This window comes from Melospiza melodia, chromosome 9 (genome assembly GCF_035770615.1).
Source record: "Melospiza melodia melodia isolate bMelMel2 chromosome 9, bMelMel2.pri, whole genome shotgun sequence".
NCBI lineage: Eukaryota > Metazoa > Chordata > Aves > Passeriformes > Passerellidae > Melospiza > Melospiza melodia.
The window spans coordinates 10,325,847-10,345,113 of record NC_086202.1 but is presented as its reverse complement, the minus strand read 5'-3'; the positions used below and the strand labels follow the sequence as shown (position 1 = coordinate 10,345,113).

At 45.0% G+C, this 19,267-nt stretch overlaps 1 protein-coding gene across 3 annotated transcripts in view; it reads right to left on the bottom strand.

Moving 5' to 3' along the window:
• Nucleotides 1-1,340: 1,340 nt before the first annotated feature.
• XPNPEP1 (X-prolyl aminopeptidase 1) overlaps nucleotides 1,341-19,267 on the bottom strand; it is a 32,748-nt gene continuing 14,821 nt past the window's right edge. For 2 of the 3 annotated variants that reach the window (XM_063163230.1, XM_063163229.1), the window contains 13 exons: nucleotides 18,187-18,268; nucleotides 17,067-17,277; nucleotides 14,285-14,374; nucleotides 12,948-12,998; nucleotides 11,784-11,842; nucleotides 11,049-11,126; nucleotides 10,469-10,540; nucleotides 8,802-8,862; nucleotides 7,903-7,972; nucleotides 6,574-6,747; nucleotides 5,665-5,741; nucleotides 4,888-4,986; nucleotides 3,296-3,837 (listed from right to left, as the gene is read on the bottom strand). In XM_063163230.1, the coding sequence (XP_063019300.1) occupies nucleotides 3,709-3,837; nucleotides 4,888-4,986; nucleotides 5,665-5,741; nucleotides 6,574-6,747; nucleotides 7,903-7,972; nucleotides 8,802-8,862; nucleotides 10,469-10,540; nucleotides 11,049-11,126; nucleotides 11,784-11,842; nucleotides 12,948-12,998; nucleotides 14,285-14,374; nucleotides 17,067-17,277; nucleotides 18,187-18,268 (1,253 nt within the window). In that variant the 3' untranslated portion in view covers nucleotides 3,296-3,708. Of the gene's footprint in view, nucleotides 1,392-3,295; nucleotides 3,838-4,887; nucleotides 4,987-5,664; nucleotides 5,742-6,573; nucleotides 6,748-7,902; nucleotides 7,973-8,801; nucleotides 8,863-10,468; nucleotides 10,541-11,048; nucleotides 11,127-11,783; nucleotides 11,843-12,947; nucleotides 12,999-14,284; nucleotides 14,375-17,066; nucleotides 17,278-18,186; nucleotides 18,269-19,267 lie in introns of those variants that run through there. The other variant, XM_063163231.1, reaches the window with a different exon arrangement.

Sequence of the window (19,267 nt, the reverse complement as noted above, 5' to 3'; positions counted from 1 at the left end):
GCCTCATGCCACCCAAAGGAGACTCCTGAGGAACAGAAGTGGCAAAGGAAAGAGACAGCATCTTTAGATCCCCAGGAGAGCTTTGATATTCATCTGCACCCACCACCTGGCTCCCGCTGTCCCCTGCTGAAGGAAGCACAGGAACAAACACCAATGCCTCACAACACCCCCAGCCCTTCAGTGCTTCTGGGCAATCATTTTCCTGTGTGCAGCCTGCACATCAGGCTGGTTTGGTGGATTTGCTCAGGAGGCCCTCGGTGACCGTGTTCTCAAAAGTTTTCTTCTTTCTACCACTGTAAATCAAAACTTGCTCCAACAGCTGTTGTGGGAAGTGACCAGTTTAATAGTCATGCAAACAATAGTGGGGTTTAGATTATAGGTGAGTTACAAGCCATTTAAGTTAAAAACAACTGAATTTTACTGCTACCAAGCACACTTAAGGTAACACACACAGATTGAGGAAGAAGGGATGACTGGAGAAGCCAAGCAGTCACCTGGCCTATGGAGGCAAGGAACACTTGTTCCTGGTGATGAATAAATATTAATCCCTCTGCTCAAGGAGAAATGGTTTATTTGCCTCAAAAGCCTTGTACACCAACAATGTGTGCATCATGATTCATGATGGAACTGTGGAGCTGAGGTGGGTTTTCCTTCATTGGCAAATAAGGTCTGTCTCCTGCTGTAACATTTTTAGTCCAAGGGAACAAAGAATTTCAGAGCCCCTGAACGCAACAATAGTGCAGTTGGAAATTTCTAGCACAAACATTAACAAATAGCTGGGAAGGGGACAGAGAGGGCAGTGCTCTGGTGACATCAAGCAGGGGGGCCACATGGGCCTTGAGTATGGTTTGCATTTGCTGAGGTCCTGTCCCAAGGGTACAAACAGGATCATGTGCTGGTGGTGAGGTGCAGCCACCAAGCTCCTGGGCTGGTGCAGGGATAGGACTGGATGGGCTGAACCCACAAACAGCCCTGCAGGAGATGCTCTCTCACAGCTCAGAAATGTGCTTTGCAGCATGATCTAAAGGTACAAGATGCCCACTAGGTTAAAAGTACTGCAAAACAAAATGGTTTGAAAATAGAACACTGAGTATGTTATTGAAAATGCCCCTTCCTTCCTTCCTTCCTTCTTGCTTTCCCACAACAACAACAAAAGCCTTTATGGGCTTTTTTTTTTTTTCCAGAATTAAATAAATTTTTTTCATTTGAATAACGTAATTTTGTGGCTATTTCTGTGGATGATTCACACAAAAATTAAAACCCCTAAACCCGGCATTGGTTTCCATTCAATTTTTCCTTGCTTCTCTCTTCCGTAACTTTTTCCTTCCACCAGGAGAGGAGAAGGGAGAAACCACTCAGGGAAAGCAGGCACTAATGGAATAAATGAAAACCTGATAAAAGGAAAAGAAGAGAATCCAAGTTTAATTTCCATTGGCAACCTAAAGCTCAGACAGGGCAGGATACAAAAGGCAGTTGTGTTTTCAAGGAGTGAACAGGGAGAGAGATAAACGCCTTAGTTTGGAATGTGTGCCCTGCCCTACAAACACCGTGTGTCCCTGCTGAAGTGCCAAACCCCAGAAAGGGGCACAGATCTCCAAGCTGTGACCAAGAGCTGGTGTCAGATTCCCTGCAAGCCCACAGGGCTGTGTGGTGGGGGAGGATGAGCTGGGGACTGAAGGGTGGGAGGGATGTGCTGAGGCTCCAGGACTGAGGCCTAGAGGAGAACACAAGTATGGGTTTCCTACCTCTGACCCTGTGCAGGCTTTGGGGTGGGAACGAGCCATGGATTTCTGTGATCTGTGTGGGAATGGTCCCAGGGTGCATCTGGCTGCAAGGAGGGTATTGAGGTGGGGAAAAGGTCTAATAAGGCTATTCAAACCTAGAAAACTTTTGGTGTTGTGCTCCCCATTCACACCAATGTCCAAGCCACCCACACTGGCTTTAGGCTGCAGGGACAAAAGCGTTCCTGGCTTCTGTGTTTCTCTGTTTGGTAGAAATCCTCCTCTTCCACCTTCCTGTGGAATAACCTGCCCTTACATTTGAATAGAGACCTTTCCAGGAGGTCCTCCTCTCCATGCCGGGAGATCCGGGATGCTGAATCACCTCGGGAGCCCCCGGGTGAGCAGCGAGCAGCAGAGCCTGCCGGAGCCCCAGCCCTGCCCTGCCGAGCAGCTCCAGGGATCCGGGAGAGCCCGCAGCGCCGGGCTGCCGGCGGAGAGAGCTCAGCCCCACTGAGGGATTTTCCTGGGAAAGAGCCGCCGTGTCACAGCACAGCGTGTGCAGAGATCCCTCCCTTGTCCTTTGACCCTGTACCCAGGGACAACCGGCTCCTTCGGCAGAGAGGGGATTAAAGTGGGGCTTAATAGGTGTCTCATGAGGATGTGCTGCCACTTCTCGTTCTAAGTGGCAGCACATCCTCGTGAGACACCTGGGAGGGGTTGAGGTGTGAGCTGGGCTTCCGCAGACACAGCTGAGCTGAAACTGCTGCTTCCAGCGGGTGGAGAGAAACCACTTCATTATTTAAATACATGTACCTGTCTGCAGTGGCTGGGAGGTGATATTGACCTTTTAAAGCACTTGTTGCACCTCTGCTTTATCACCTCTTTGGAAAAAAAAAACAGCTGGGGGCAGGAGGAAGAGGGAAAGAAAACTATGTACACAAACATTTCCATTTGCTCAGAAAATTCCTTTGAAAGATCAGGAATTCGTTTTGCTGTTCCCGAAAAGGAGCCTTTTCTATCTGATACTGATCAAAACTGGAGTTTTGATCGAACACTCGCAGCGAGCGCGGCAATCCCTGTAAAACCGCTCAGCCCGCACTGCCCCGCTCGGCCACCAGGGGTCGCTGCGCCCGGCCGGCAGCGCTGGCCCCACCGCGGAGCTCGTCCTTTGTCCATTGTGGGCACATTTATTTATTTTAACTTACTAATTGCTTTGTGTCCAGGAAGAGCTGCAATTCCATGATACTGCCCACGCATCCTGCACCGCCACGGGCTATACAAGCACTCAGTAAGACATAACAATAGACACAAGTACTGGCCCAGGCGCTCTGCACACACAAACCTCTGAGTGTCTCCATATCCTTCCAGGACCTGTCACAAATCAGAACTGACTGCTCCTGCCAGCTCTCCCCATAACCTCTGCCCAGCACCAGGCACCAAGCAGTCCTAAACATATTTGTTCCCTGTCTGAGTTAGATGCACACGTAAGGGTGGAAAGATGAGGTTCCTGTCCTTCTTCAAGCTGCCAAACCCAACACATCACTGACGGCAAGAGAAGACAGATGGAGCAAACAGTGGATTGGAATCTTTTATTCAGTAATCAGTCCTGCTGTGTGGGTAACATCTTAGCAACTGGAATCCAAGTATGCAAAAATACTGAGTTTTCACAGTGAAAAACCAGACAGTATAAAATATTCCAGTATTGCCTCTTAGAACCATTATTGAAATAAGACCTCTTTTTCAAAGGCAACGTGCTTATTTATTGTTTGTTTTCTATGCTCAATCCCTCCCCCCAAAACACTTATTCAGACAGTTACCCTCCTCAGCCCCACACTGCCCACACGTGCTGTGGGGCAAGGAACACTACACAAAATCCCTTCCTGATTTCCAAATGCTCACTGCAGAACGTCCTCCCAGCGGTGCCGAGCTCCAGGAGGACGCAGGTGACGGTGGAGCTGTCCTGGCGCTGTGCACGGCAGCGCTGGTGCTACTGCAGCGGGGCCAGCGGCTCCGTCTCGCGGAGCAGCCAGCGCAGAGCCTCGTGCCGGCCCTGCCTCTCCAGCTCTGCTCCCACCACGTCCCTGCACTGCTGGTGGTACTCATTCACCCAGTGACGCTGCAGAAAGGGAGGGGCAGCACACTCAGCATGAACACACAGGAGAGTTCATGACCTTACACGTTATGTACAGCCAAAAACATTTGTAGGCCCTTGTGCTCCTTAGGTCTGAGCTGGAATCCTGTCCTGAAGAGACAGATCTCTATTATGTGGAAGGGACTTGTACATTTGATGTGGGTAGGAACTGAAGGAATTCGTCCAGGGTTTTCAGAGGAGCCAAGGGTCAATTCAGCTGACAAGTAAAGTCTCTGCAAATCACTGCCTCCAGCAAGTCTGAATAGCTACCTTGGCACAGCTTAATAAAAAGCTTTGCAAAATTGTGACTGGACAATGCACTCCTGAGGCACAAGCTGCCCTATTGATCTGAACAGGTAACCCTAGGGCAGATCTTGGTACCCTTCACAGCCCTATGCAGCAAATGGAAATGCAAAACAGGGTTATCATTCCAAAAAGGAGGATGTGCTGAGGTAAAATAAGGAGTACAGTAGAAAAACAGGATGAAATATGCCATGGAGAGGGTAGTGGGAGACTTACACAGAAAGAGCATGAAGCTGTTCAGGAAATAAATGCTGCTGAGCAGATATCAGAGAAGGCTGCTCAGAGTTCATGTGTACTCAGCAGTGGGGTGCTGAATGGGACCAGTGCCTGAATGGGACTGGTCACAAGCAGATGCAGACAATGAGACAGGACAGTCATCACTGTTGTCCTTGGGGAGACAGCATGGTAAGACAGACATTTGCCAGAAGCAAATCAAGGCAGGAGTAGGAAAAGAGATGATAGCAGCAAGTATCATATTAAGGGAACTACCAAAAGAACATAATTGGTGGAATCCTCAATGTCTTCACCATATAACGTAGATCGGAAGGCTGTCTGAAAAGCTGGTTTAGTTTACTCCCTCACTTCAATGTGGGTCAAGCTTAAAAATAAGTCAGAGTGCTCAGGATTTCTCTCTGGATCTGTGAAATGGAACAATGGCCAGTGGTTCTAGCAAACAGAACAAAATAAGCTGCTTCTAGTGCAAAGAAGGCAATGCAAACCTGTTTTACTTACCTCCTTTTCTGTCAGCAAATTAACATCAATCATTTTTGTCTGGATTGGAACCAGGGTTAAGGGTTCAAAGGTCAGGCTGCCTCTGTTTTTGAAATTGTACTGCAGCAGAAAGACAGAGATTGTACAATTTTAGAAACAGCTCCACCCTGATCACACTTACTCCTTGGTTATGTCATCACTACAGAATAACCAAGGTAACATTCAGATGAGAGGGTAGCAACTTACAGCATTTTTCTTACAGCTCAAGCAAAGAATCTTGATATAAACCTTAGTTACTTCTTTTAATGGTTCCTTTCTAAAGGTGAAAATTGTACAGGACTTCAGCTTGATGACTACATGATCATTTTCAGTCTGGTATTTCTAAAAGCATAACCCAGCCAGGCTGGCAACTATAATGTCAAAATCTGCCTGTAGTTTTGTTTCTGCTGCCACTGTCAGCTCCCTACCAGAGAGGAAAATCCCAACATGAGATCAACCAGTTCTACAGCAATAACTCCAATTAATAAAGTTGCTTCAACACACAGACAGAAGACAATTTAAAACAACTCTCTCACACACATTTCAACCCATGGAAACTATGCAGAAGCAAAACTGCCTTTTGTGCTCCCATTATGAGGGGAGACTTAGAACCAGTGTTCATCAATAAGGGGTTTTGGAGACCAGGAATCTAGAGTAGGATTTAACTGTCTGCAGCATAGCCCCACATCAAGTTCCAGTACTTTAAGTTTTATAAGCAGCAAGTCATGGAGAAAGGTGCATTGTGAGCAGGTCATTCACCTTGGTTTCAGCAGGGATGACGAGGACAACGTTTTCTATTCGGATCCCAAAGGACCCATCTTCATAATAGCCAGGCTCTGCAGAAACAGACAGTAATTAACTAAGCCACATTGCTGCACTCTGCAAGTACTCATTCCCTATGGCCAAACTTCCCCTCTATGTCTCTAGTCCACTGAAGTCACTAAGCAATCTTGACATCAGGCAACCACAGAGGCAAATTTCTGACGCTGCTAAATCTGCACAGAAGCCCCGAGCAAGGTGACAGCAGAAGTTCTCAAAGAGAGAAGAAACAAGACAGACAGCCCTCAAGCTTCAGAATCTCCTTGGAATTCAAGAGGGCACAGAATACTTGTGTTCAAATACCAGAAACTCTGAAAATATTAATATCTTCATGAGTAGGTAACCCCTTCCTCAAAACACTCTTTTAGAGACTGTTTCCCTGAGAGGACTTTGCAGCCCTGAAGGGATGTAAGTCTCTCAGCAAACCCCAGCAGGCTGTCAATTTACTACTGGAAAAATAAGGCATGCAAAGATTTAACAGCTGCCTCAAATAGCCCATAGCAAAGACAGGATTAGCTCCTGAAAGCTTGGTGTCCACCTTGTACTGCAGCCAGTTCTTCCAGAGTATGCCAGAGCCAGCTGGTCAGCACAGCTCTTCTGAGGCTGTGCTGCAGAGGGCAGGAAGCAGTCCTGCAGCACCCCCAGGAAAGGTGCTTCATGGAAGGTGAAAAGCTGATGTGAGGGTCTTTACTTAGAGAGCTTAAATGACAACTAAACCAGCAAGCTGAGGAGGCAGGCCCAGAGCTTTTGATCCAGCCTTTCCTTCACAGCAGTCACATTTATTCCCTCTGCATCTTGAAGAGCTTGGTCCCTCCCCAGTGACCAGAGAGAATCACCAGTGCTAAATACCATCAGAGACAATCATGCCAGCCTCCAGGGGCTCATCTGCAAAGGTTTTGTAGCTAATGCCACAAGGACCCTCATGCACGTTTAGGAAAGAGCCAACTCCATGTCCTGTCCCGTGCAGGTAATCCAGGCCACAGTCCCACAAGGCAGAGCGGGCAAAGGAGTCTAGAAGGTGACCTGCAGACAGACAAGGAGAAAGAATTCAATCAAGTCAGGCTCCCTCAGAGACACTGAGAATCATTCTGAAGGTTCAAACCTGGAAAACATGCAAAAAAAAAAAAAAAGCCCCAAACAAGAAAACCCTACCAACATCCCCTCAAAAAGCCACACCACCCACAAAGAAAGCAAGTCATTGGATGGCTAGAAGTTACAGGGCAGATTTGGCAATTCTGACATTCAATCCCTTTCTCAGCTGAAAAGAGCCCTTCTCTCTTCCATTACACAGGTCTTCAAGAGATGCTTGTAACAGAAACATTGCACTGCTGCTTGTTCTACTGACATTTTCAGGAAAGAATCTAATGGTTAAAAGGCCCACAGAGAATTCAGTACCTGTCCTAAAAGGAGCTGCACTTATTGAACTGAAAATAGGAGACCTGCCAATTGTGTTTGGCAGACTAATCAGCCAGGCTTTTTTCATGGAAGGCCACTCATTTCACACAGTTTCAACCACAGGGCACAGAATTTCTGTTGCCTGCATGTGAACACCAAGCCCATGCATGCAAGTTCAGATACCCTTTTCAATTTCAGTTTGGGTTTTTCATAGTACTGTGCAGCTGCTTTTACTTTGCCTACCCAAGAATGCAAACTTGAAGAAATCTCTGAAAAGAGCTGGTTTTGTATAAGGTGTGACCAGGGAGAAAATATCATCCAGAGGTGGATGATATGTCACTACTTTTCCTGCACAAAATAACAACTCCTTTGTGTGTCATATTCCCATGTGTTTTCCCACTGATACAAGAGATTCCACAGTAATTGGAAGAGAATTAGCCAGTCCTTGTGAAGCTGAAGAGTGACCTCTCACTTTGATAGAGCCGTTAGTAAAGAATAAAGACAACCTCCAAGCAGATGTGTTAGAGCACCACTGAGTGATGAAAGTCACTATCACCCTAGAAACAGAGCACTCACAAAACCCTTCAGACTGCCTGCCTCAGAATTTTCAGCACTGGTTGATGCTGAGACAGAAGGCATCAGTAATCCAGAATCCAGAGTCTTGTGATGGAAACAAACAGTTATATCAACTGCCTGATCTGCCTAGACCTGTCAATCATAATGCTGTTCTCAGACCACTTAATGGTTCTTCAGAGGTCAAAACACTCCGACTCACCAACCCACCTTTGGTTCCATTTGGGAAGATGGCAGCACTCACAGCTATATGTCCCTTCAGGACATATGTGAAGCATTCCTGTCAAAGAAATGTGTGCCATAAGTAAAGAGGGAAAGGAAAAGCTTTGTATTCCCCAAGAAAGGAAAGAGAGGATGCATCTTGTAGCCAACTGCAAAGGATATGGAAAAACTTGCTCATGCCCTTGTGTGGCTGGTAATGCCAAAGCAAACCATGAGCAGAAGGAGTTTACATCACTCTGAAGATCCCTCTCCAGTAATTACAGAGAGACAATCACAAACTCAGAGGGCAGGTTTAGCAGCAACATTCCCCTGATCTACATGACTGATTCTCTTTGTGGCTGTACTTTTACTTCCTGGGCATATCCTACAGCTTATTTTTGTCACCAAGTGAACTATAATAATGAAATTAGTTTTAGTTAATAAAAAAGTTAAAGAAGCAATTTAAAATAAACAAAATTACACTGCTCACTTTCCAACACAGACCTTTTCAGGTAAGTCTGAGACTGATTTTTTATACGATACACTAGGCACAATCTGACTGGAGCCTTGCATCAGACATTGAGCTTTGCACTAAATCAGACTCCTCTGGCTCCCTTATTGGACAAACCAATCTGCTGATTTTCTTATTTATTAGAGGAAACAAGTTATTTTGCAGATGAGAGCTCTGCATTTTAAGATAGAAAGGTGTCAATTCTGTAAAAGAGTTTCTGTTTTGGAAGTCTGAAGTATGACAGTCTCCTTTTCAGTCCTCATCCAAATGCTGCCACACACTGGTAAATAAATGGTAACTCCATAGAGAACTTTGCATAGCAATAGAGCACATCATTAATTTAAGCATCTCTAATAATAAGGGTCTGATCACAAACCACACTGTGATCCCAACTTACCTTTTCATAGGCTGATGGTGTGCCAAAATGCATTGTCCTGGTCACATCTGTTGTACCATCTCTTCAGAAGCAAACAAAGATGCAGGAACCAAAGGGATGGGGGGAAAAGAAAGATCAAAGTGAGAATGCACAGGAAAACCAGTCACACTGCAGCAAACCAACCAAGCTCATAAATGGATAAACTCATCTGCTCTGTGCTACACAAGGCTGATGATGTAACTGCTCCTCATCTCCAAAATTCCTGAACACAATGCCCCAGATGTAGCAATGATGATTTACAATTCCCACTGATATCTTTCAATCACAAGTATCCCAAAGCTCTTCCCAAATTAGAATCTAAACTGCTCATAAAAACAATGCTAATTTGAGGTTTAGCAACAGGTACCTGTCCACTGAGAACAGGCCAAATTCAGCCTATTTGTATGGAAGACAGTTCACCAACAGCTTTAAAACACACAGTTGTGCAAAAATGACAGCCACCAGCTCAGAAAAGGGAAGTGTAAGGGGGGATAGTATCCCTTTCATCTTCAGGATGTCTTGTGCTAAGATTTCTGCAAATCATCCTGCATTTGGACAGGGGTTAATCTAACACATCAGAAACTGGCTCTAAGTTCCTTCTGCAAATAGCATTTTGAGCCTGCTGTCAAAAACACAGTGGCTCTTGAAATAACGAGTTCCCTTTGAAACTTGCTCCTGTCCCTGTGCTCTTCCCCAGCACTCAGAGGCCCTGGGCACAAAGAGCTCACGGTTTAACTTCTCAGCAGGGACAAGCAAAGCATCCCTGTCACAATGCTGTGCTAAGTGCCATTGATGTCCAGCTTACATTGTATCCAAAGGGCTCCTTTTCATAGTGGCACTAAGGAAATCCTTAATTAGGCCATCAGAGGGGAGGAAAAAAGATCTCCTTGTAAAAATCTTATCAAAGGATGTCTGTATGTTTCTTTTTCAAAGCTCTTCCTGAATGACATAACAAAAAAAGCACAGCTCTAAAGACAAAGCCCATCTCAAAGGAGCAGCCAGGCTTGTCCTGCATCTTCCTGAACAAGCCACTTCTCATCTATTTACACTGGTTAAAAACATCACTTCTTTTATTTTCCATGGAGTCAAGAGTTCCACAGTAAAGGAACTGAGGCCACTGAATGGCACTGTCAAAACAGCATTGAGTGAGTTTTCAGACATGATGCCCTCCCAAAAACATACCCAAGAGGCCACTGGGATGAGGAACCCTGACTCTGAGTGTCTCTGAAAAGGCAGAGAGCACCACAGGGCAGTGCTGTCCTGATTCTTCACCCCACCTTGTCCTGAGCTCAACATCAGTCAAATCTGCCCACAGGCAGATCCTGGCAGGGTAGGTGCCTCACCAGCTGTGCAGGCTGCTGAGCAGGCAGCCCAAGGCTAAGCCTGGGCACTCAGGGCTGCTCCCTGTTCCTGCAACTTAATACCAAAACCACCAGCCAAAGCACAGCTCCCATCACGGGGGATGGACGGGACTCAGATGGGACCTGTGCTTTGACATCTTGTCCCTGACTCCAGCAAGGCCTGACAGCAGCCCTGATCTGTCCACTCAAAGCTCCACACTGCCTTGCTTGCCAAGGCAAATGTGAGCTGACCCTGGAGAGGCCATGGGGAAAGAACACCTGGCAGCTGAGCACCATACATGCACTCACTTGTACTGTGCTCCTGAGTCCAGGAGGTAGATCTCGTTCACCGACAGCGTTCTGTTGGTCTCAGGAACTGGCCTGCTCAGTTAAACACAAAGGGTTTTGTTCCACAGTTTTAAGGTCTCCAGCCCACGTCTGCAGCCCAGAAACCACATTAACTACAAGCTTGGATGTGTTGGCTCTGATTTCTTGTGGCAGTGATGGAAATCCCACACATGCTGAGCCAGGGATCATACTGAGGAGAGGATTTGTATACAGCAAATGGCACTACAGTACAGAGCTTTGCTGCTTCCAGCAAAACCCTCAACATCTGTTTCTGGATGTATTTCAGAACAGTTGTGGCACTTCATACTCATCCTTCCCAGACTTCCAGCCCCTAAATAGCCCTTTTCTATGGCCCTGAGGAGATCAGCATCATAATACATGCATGCTGCCAGCAGGGGAAGAACTTTACTTAGTAAGGAGTAAAGAAAGATAGCAAGCAACATCTCCCTGGAGCACTCTGTTGTGACTCCATGGGGAAGGGAGACAGCTCATTCCAACTGTGTTTGCTGAAGATTGAAAGGAGAAGCTGTGTTTCTCTTACTTGTAGTGAATGATGGCTCCATTTGGACCTGTGCTTGATATGGTAGCAAAACTCAATTCAACGAAGTCTTTCTGCTGACTGAAAGAAAAGATTGTGAGAGGAGCACACCAAGCACCTAGGGCACCAGGAGTGCCCCATCCTCAATTTCACATCATCTCAGCCTTCCCCTTGGCCTTGAAAACCACCTAGACAAGCAAATTTGGGTAGAAGAAATGTACAATTTGAAGCTTTGAAACCTTCATCTCCCAGCCATCTGTTTTCCAGATCTACTCTTTCCTTAGAAGAAGAAAATTCTCTACCCAATCACCCAGGAAGATGTGCTGAACAATTTCTACTTTGTTACTTATTTACTCCAAGGTATTTTAGAGGTCCTGCTGATGGGAGTACCTCTCAAAATAAATAGTGCTCTGTCTCTATGAGAAGAGGAAGAAATCTGACTTTGAAATATACATTTCTCTGTGGTAAGGAAACAACTGCCTGGATTTAAGTGTCCTAACCTGCAGTACTCCTCACTGCTATCTCAAAAGGAAAGTGGACAGGATCCAGTGGGCTGGGACTTTTATTTCCCAAGAGACCAAATTCTTCCCAACTCTTTCAAGTTCTCAAATAAATCCATTAGTAAAGTTCCTCAGGTAATATATATCTGCAAGTGAGATGCATTTCTAAAGAATAAAATAAAAACAATGGATAAAAAAGCCACCCAGAGAACCTCCTCAGAGAAGATTTATTTCTTACCTGCGGAACTCCTCTGCTTTGTCTGCAGCAACTATTTCTGTTACTGTTCCCTTTGGGACCTGGTGGACAAGGACATGGGCTGGATTAGTGCAAACAAGGAAAGAAAACCCTGTATGCTTAAAGTGGGTCTTGTCTGTGCCTTATGAAACCCTGAAAGTGGCTTCTTTCCAGGTTTTCTGTCCTCATTCCTCAGTAATGACAAACACAAACCCAGCAACATTGTGCAGGGCATTTGAGAAGGAGGAGGTGGAGATGGTCACAGCAGGACTGCTGAACCCTGACTAGGGAGCAGTTAGTGCAGTACTAACTTCACTGACATGTGCACAGGCAGCATCCCTTCACAGTCAGGTGACACTGAGCTTAAACAGTTCTCTTTAGCAGCCCAGGCTGTAAGAAATTTTATGCTTTTAAACCAGGAATGGAAGCAGTGGCAGAAAAAACAAAGTGTGTTAAATTTTACTTTAGGCATAAATTTACATTTAGGCATAAATTCAAACCTGTGACCCAACTTCCCCTGGACTAGAAAGCAAGCAAAGCAAGGCAAGAGCTAGGTTTCAGAACCCCTGAGGCTGACTTCTTGAGGTACTCAGACATGTAAAAAGGCACCTTCTGGAAGCCATCAAGCCTTCTCCATAAATAAAGTCAATAGACTCAGACATGCAGTGGCACGGCTTAGTAAGTTGCTGTGTAACACCTGGCACTCTGCACATCCACTGAGTACTTCTAATCCAGTGAATACACAAATAATTTGTTTTTATCCCATTTTCACTGCATCTCTCATTCATAAATGCCAAATTTGTTCATACTGGCAGACAACACTGATTATCATGAGAATAACTCCCAAGTATTGTATGAAGCTGAATATTATTTCATGATTTACACTACCAAACCAGCACAAGACAGCATTAACACTACACTAAGCCTGCTCAGGTAATTTCTCACTTGTCTGTATAAAATGAATGGGAGAATGTTTTCAAAAAAATTAATTCAGCCTTGGACAAAAGCATGTTTGAAATCCTCACAAAAAAACCCAAACCACCAGATAAACCCCCAACTGTTTCCCCACTTTTAGTAAAGGTACTATAAAGACTAACAAAAAGTTTATGCCAATGAATAATTTTAAACAGCAACAGAACCTTCAAGTTAAAAAAAGATATACAATACCTCTTTTTCCAGCCAGTTAAAGAGCTCACACAGGGCAACAGCATCTTTAATCTGTGTTAAAACAGGCACAAAAAAAGGCAATTGAGAAGGAGAAAGATTTATCAAGCCTCAGTATAAACAGGTTTTGATGCAAAAGCATTCAACCTGTAAGTTTCAGAATCACAAACTAAGAGATAATCCAAGAGGTATTTTCAGGTTTTGCACCTTGTAATTAATACGAACACTGGAAATTTACCTGGAGAGTTAAAAGAATGTTAATAATTATTGCTAGGACATATATTACTGTGTGAAGTCTGGCTTTACCCCACACATCACTTTCAAGACTATTTTCCCTTAGCAGCCAAGATCTTGCATCTCAGACCACAGAAGGCAAACACACAACACATCTGGTGATGTGACAGGGGAATGTGTCCTTTGGGCACACAGTCTCTGTCACACAGCTTCTGGCTCTCTTACCTTATGACCCCCATTTTTGTTCCATTTTTTTTCTGCATGCTTGCAGCATGTTGGGGCAAGAAGCAGATGTGTACAAGAATGAGGCACAATTTTGTCCCCAGGTGGCAGGTGACAAAGTGCCTCTTCTCAGTACAACTATTTTTACTTCCCTTTAACTAACAGGGAGAGAAAAGCATTGAAATACAAAGTACTGGTTCCCAAGAAGCTGCAGAAAATATGGGACAAGCCCAAAACTGCCAGCCCTGCTTCTACTGGCACATTTCTCTTATTATGAAAAGTGCTGCTTGACAACTAACAGGAGATAAACAAGAGAAAAGCTCAGCCCCACCATTAACCTGTTTCACAGACAGATTCCTTGCTTGAAAATATGAAGCTTCCTGGGAAATCAGCCTCATTTCCAGTGTCATGATGACAAGACTAAGAGAGTGCTTTGAGGACACTGGCTGCTTCTGAGCATCTTGGCCTGAGCTTTGCACCATGTGTTGAAGAATTTCTGTGTGTTATTTAGGCTGTGTTTATTCAAGTGATAACAATTTAAAGACTCCACTGACAAAGACAACAGAACTAGCAAAGGGGAAACAGCATCCCTTTAAGGGCCCACACTGCAAACAACATTTCTCAAGTCTGCACAGTCTTCCCACAGAGCAAGGCTGTTTCCTCACACTATTGCAAATGTTGTTCTTCAAGGGAATGCAAAACAAGCAAAAAACCTGCTTCAACAGCAGTAGATGTCTGACAGAAGACCTTTTTTATCCTCCCATCCAAATTCTTATTTGCTTTTTATCCAAAACATTAAAACTGAAAGGGAAATGTTGTTTTTTTCCCTAAAAGTAAAGCAAACCTGTTGCCATGTGCAAGGAGACACTCAAGGCTTCACTTACATGTGCTCTTCTCATGCCTTCTGTTTCTGCTGCATTCTTCACAGCTTTTGCAATGCAGATGGGGGTATATGGGGTGAGGTATCGGTAAGCCTGCAGCAGAAGGACAGGGATTACTTGTGGATTAGTCAGACTACATAATCCTACAGATTTAATAACTCAGCCTGGCCACAATTTGTACTTTGGCAGCCTCTCTCAACCTTCAGCACTGTGAGATGCTGGTTGCCAACACTCAGCCTAGTGCACTGGGGAACAGAGAGAAGAAACAGTCCCTGACTGAAGGAAGAACAGCCACAGGGAAATCCAAAGAACTAAACAACAGCTTGTCATGAAGCAGGGTGAAGTCCTGGATATCCTAAATACCATATATCTATATCAATGCCTGAGCCATAGATTCCTGTTGCTGATGGACACTGAAGGCCCAGAGGCCAATGAGAAACACCAATCCCTGATGTTATGGTAGAACTTAGGCTGTGGAAATGACCTAAAATTTGTTACCTGACAGCCACCCTCAAGTAGCAGGGAGCAAAGGTACCCAGCCCAGGTACCAAGCACTGAGCACGCCACTGTTAGTGATCAGCAGCTCTGACAAACACATCAAGAACTGAGGAAACATGAAAGGCCTTTGCAAAGCTCAGCTTTACACGCTGTCAGTTCTGAAAGGAGCTTACATCAGTGGTTTGAGACAAAGCTCTCCTGTGCTCGGATGGGGTGACCCTGCATTAACAACTAGTAACTGATCCCTTACTACTGCACACTTCCTCAAACACCAGCTGTCCTTAGATTAGCAGGAATGCTTGGCTGGTCTCAGCACATCTTCAGAAATTCACCAGCTGAGGTGACTTGCCCAAATCTCATCACACTTGGCATCAGAAGAAGAACCAAGTCTTTTGCCCAGTTCTCTGCTCTACCCGTTACATATCAGGAGATGGGATGAGCACCTACTGAAGCACAGCCCAAGCAACATGTTGTTTCCTACTTTAAATGCATCAGCATACAAATATATATCCCTCAAATTCAAGGAAAGGCCCAGTAGATCCTCTGCAAAGACTAAATTCACATAAATCCTACAGGCTTACAATTTCCAAATTCTTAAAAACAGCAAAACAACTACACTACATAACGCAGAAACTAAATTACAGAAGTCACAAGAAAGTCAGAAAAGTCCTTTTATCAGTCAGAATAAATAGTCAGATTCTTATTTTGGCTTGCCCTTTATAGATACTGGTAAGTACTATTAATCTTCTGTGAAAAGTATATTTACATGCAGCTGTAAACAAATCTGTAAAGGGTTTGCAGATCTGTGTTTAATAATGGAATGGATTTTTGCCAGTGTCAATATTTGGCTCTGATGGAGACAGACAGTAGATGGACTTCCAGCACTGGTGTTCTTCACACCAGCTGAGCAGCTAGCCTGGAGTGCTTTGAAGTGGTGGAGAGCCAGGGAGGAACTAGAAAAACTCTGGCTCTTTCAGTGACTCTCTAAGTGGCTTTTAATCAAGACATTTCAGTCTTGCTTGCCTGCTTTCTATTGCACAGAGCTCCTTGAGGCAGGGACTCTCCCCATTGCACACAGGGCATGCAGCACTGTAATGACTCAGAACCAGCCAAAACTTCCAGTGCTCACAGGGTAAATAATGTCACTCTAACTCCAACTCATTATATTCCTTTCTCTAGGTCAGCCCTTCTGTACTTCTCCGTATGGATACTCTACATAAATCAGCTACAGCAGCTTACCCAAACTGGGGATAGACCACTGACTGCAACTACAGCAAGGAGCTTTCTACTCTGAAGTCAAAAGAACAACAATTTATCCTGAATGCTCCATAGACACTATGTTGTCAGTATTTTGTATTAAGAGGCCTAGAAATAGACTGATGGTGTCTGAATATTTAACCCTGGGCAGGGACAAAAACCTGTATATTTACTCACAGTATCTGTTAGTTACAAGACATCACTGTAAACTGGATGGTATTCCAGAGAATGTGATCTCTAGCAAACAAGAGATGTACACAAGATGCATGGAAACCAGCTCATTTGTACACAGTTGCTGTGTCCTTCCTTCCCCAGGTATTTTTCATGCCTATTAGAATATTAGGTGGACAGAGGGAGTCCCAGGCAGCAAGTTCAAAAGGATAGCAAGATACAGCATGTATGGCTGTGCAGAAATTATTCTGATGCTACAACTGCCCCACAGCAGATGCACTAAGTGCATGGACAACCAGTGCCTGCAGGTTATCTGTGTCCTCACAAGATTCCCTGCTACAACAACTGTCATCTTCTCCCTCCTGCCTTCAGTAAAGGACATCACATATTGCCTGATATCCTCAAGGCACTGAACTAAATAAGGGCAACCACCCTCAGACACTCAATAAAGCCAAATGCACTCTCCCAGAAGTCCTGCTCAACTTTCCTGCTTCAATTTCTGCAAGTTACCAGTTCTTGCTGCTCATCCACATGAGGCTGATGCTCCACCCATGGGCAGAATGACCTGAGTTCACCCTGCTGCCTCTTCCCTCCCCTCTCTCACTGAACTTGTTTTATCTTAAGCTGACAATTCTTTGGATAAATCGGCTTAGCGAGTTGGAAGGGCAGCTCCAGCAGGAGCAACCCCTGGATTAACAACCCCTCGATACCTCAGCATGGCTGGAACCCTTCTGCACGAGCTCCAGCCTGCACTGGGCTTTGCAGAGGGGAAACTGAGGCCAGCTGCCCTCATTAACACCCTTGCTAACCACAAAGAGCAGAGAAGAGAAAAGCATTTTCCCCTGCTAGGGCCACTGACCTTGGGAATGGCCTCAGTCAGAGCATAGCTGGCTTTGTCACTGAGCCACACTTTCTCCTTGGGTGACAGGCCTGCACCAACAGCCTGCAGCTCCGACAGGATGGATCCATAGGGCATCACCTGGATTTTGAACTCGGGTTCCAGGGTGGAGTCAAGCTGTAAGTGCTCTCTCACAGCTGGGTCCATCATCCTGTCACCATCAATGAAGAGCCTGAGAAACAAATTGGAGAGATCAAATAGGTGAGATCACATCTAACAGTGGCTGGAATAAAGGAGGGAAGGAAAAACCATTCTGGCAACATTTTAGGGAGAAAGGAAATCACAAATTATGCACTCTACTTTGTCCTATGTCATTTTAACCACCAGCTTTCACACAGTTTAAATCCCAGCTTGAAATTAGGATGTACCACCCCAATGAGAGGAAAGAGCTGACAGCATTTCTATTGGTATGACATAGTCAAAATGGCTACATCCCATCACTGTGCTTGAAACAGGAAAGTAACACTCTAACTTTTAAGGGCACCATCTGGAAAGAGAAAAGCTACTGTAGTTCTAAGTATCACATTGCTCTCACTTCCACTGAGTTGAAAAGTTCAGCTCAACCTTCACACAGCCTGTACTCACCCACCCAGCCAGGTTTTACCTTAGATGGATCTAGGCAGCAGCTTACAGATGCCTGCAAAGGAACTGTGCTTGCTGAGGCTCAATATATGGGGCAGTCACAGGAAAGAAGCCTTCTGTTATAAGCCCTGAAACTTTCCTGCACTGTCCCTGCAGTTTTGAAGTGACTCAGCAATTAGACTTTCCCTAAAGTTTGTAATGTCCAGGTCAGGCACATTTCAGCCAGAGCTCCAAAGGCCCTACACATTACCTCAGGGTGACAGACAGAGGACTCTGCCATCGTGCCCAAGGTCATCCAGCATGCCAGCCAAGGTGCTGAGGAGTGCAGCAGAGCTCTTGGCTGCCTCTCTAGCTCTGATCAGGGGAGGAGGGTAATGAGTGTTGGAGACAAAAGAGCTCAGAAAGGACACTAAAGTACCAAGCATAGGTGGTTTTGAAAAGACTTTGCTAGAACAACTCTCCCCCAGAAAACGCGTCTTGGGGAAGGGAATACAAGCACCTGATTGTGTTCATTCCTATGACGGCGTATGCAAAAAACACAGGATTGTACTCGACATCAGAGCCTCGGAGGTTGAAAAGCCCTGAAAAATAAAAACACCAAGAATCACAGTCCTGGGTCATCTTCTGCAACATTAGAGAAAGCCAAAAACAATCTCACAAAAACACAGGCAGGCAATGAGACATCGCAGGTACAGGCTGTGATGTGCAGCTATCCCGCAGCCTGCTTCATTCCTGGCAATCCTAAATTTATGCCAGGAGATGGCACCAGAACCACAGCATGAACACTCCCGGGTGTTTAAACTGGTGTTTAACTTCTAAAGGAGGGCTGCCTTGGAAAAAAGCAGGTACAGAAAAGGAAAGACAAGGACACGTACCAAAGGTAGGGTCTGTCCTTTCTGGTCCGTGCAATGCAATAAAAGCTCACTTTTTAACAACCAGAAAACTTCAAGGTTACAAACTGTCATTTCATTCCAATCCTTTTGACATTTGAGGTAAGAGGAAAACACAATAGGCAAGACTACAATACCTCAAAAAGGCCTCTTATTTGGGCCCCTCCAATATCTCAGATTCAGACTGTACAGTCTTAGCTATTTTTCAGAAAGATTTTGTCCCACACAACTCCAGACAAAGTCAAGAGGAGAAGTAGATGTCCAGCATCTCTAAAATCCTGATTTTAGGGTCAAATAAAAACTCCAGGGTACCCAATTAGCTGAAATAAGTTACTCAAGCCAATAAGGCCAGCCAGCAGGACAGCTGGGAAAAGAACCAACATGTCCTAAATTACAACCCAGCACTTTATTCATTGAACTGTGCAAATTCTGCCATGAAAGTAAAAATAGAGCTTAATTCTCTCCAGGGAAGCAGCAGGTCACTTGAATGCAGGAAAGAGCCACAAAGAACTTTTTACTTCATGGGCACAAACTTCCTCGCTCAGCCAACTCCCAATGCAGTAAGAAGGCAACAATCTCCTTTGTGGCTCTTTCTCTGTCCCTAGAAACTTGTCTGGAGTTTAACACAGTGAACTGAATTAGATAAAATTAAAACAACTTCTCCCCTTCCCCTGTAGGACAAGAAATCAA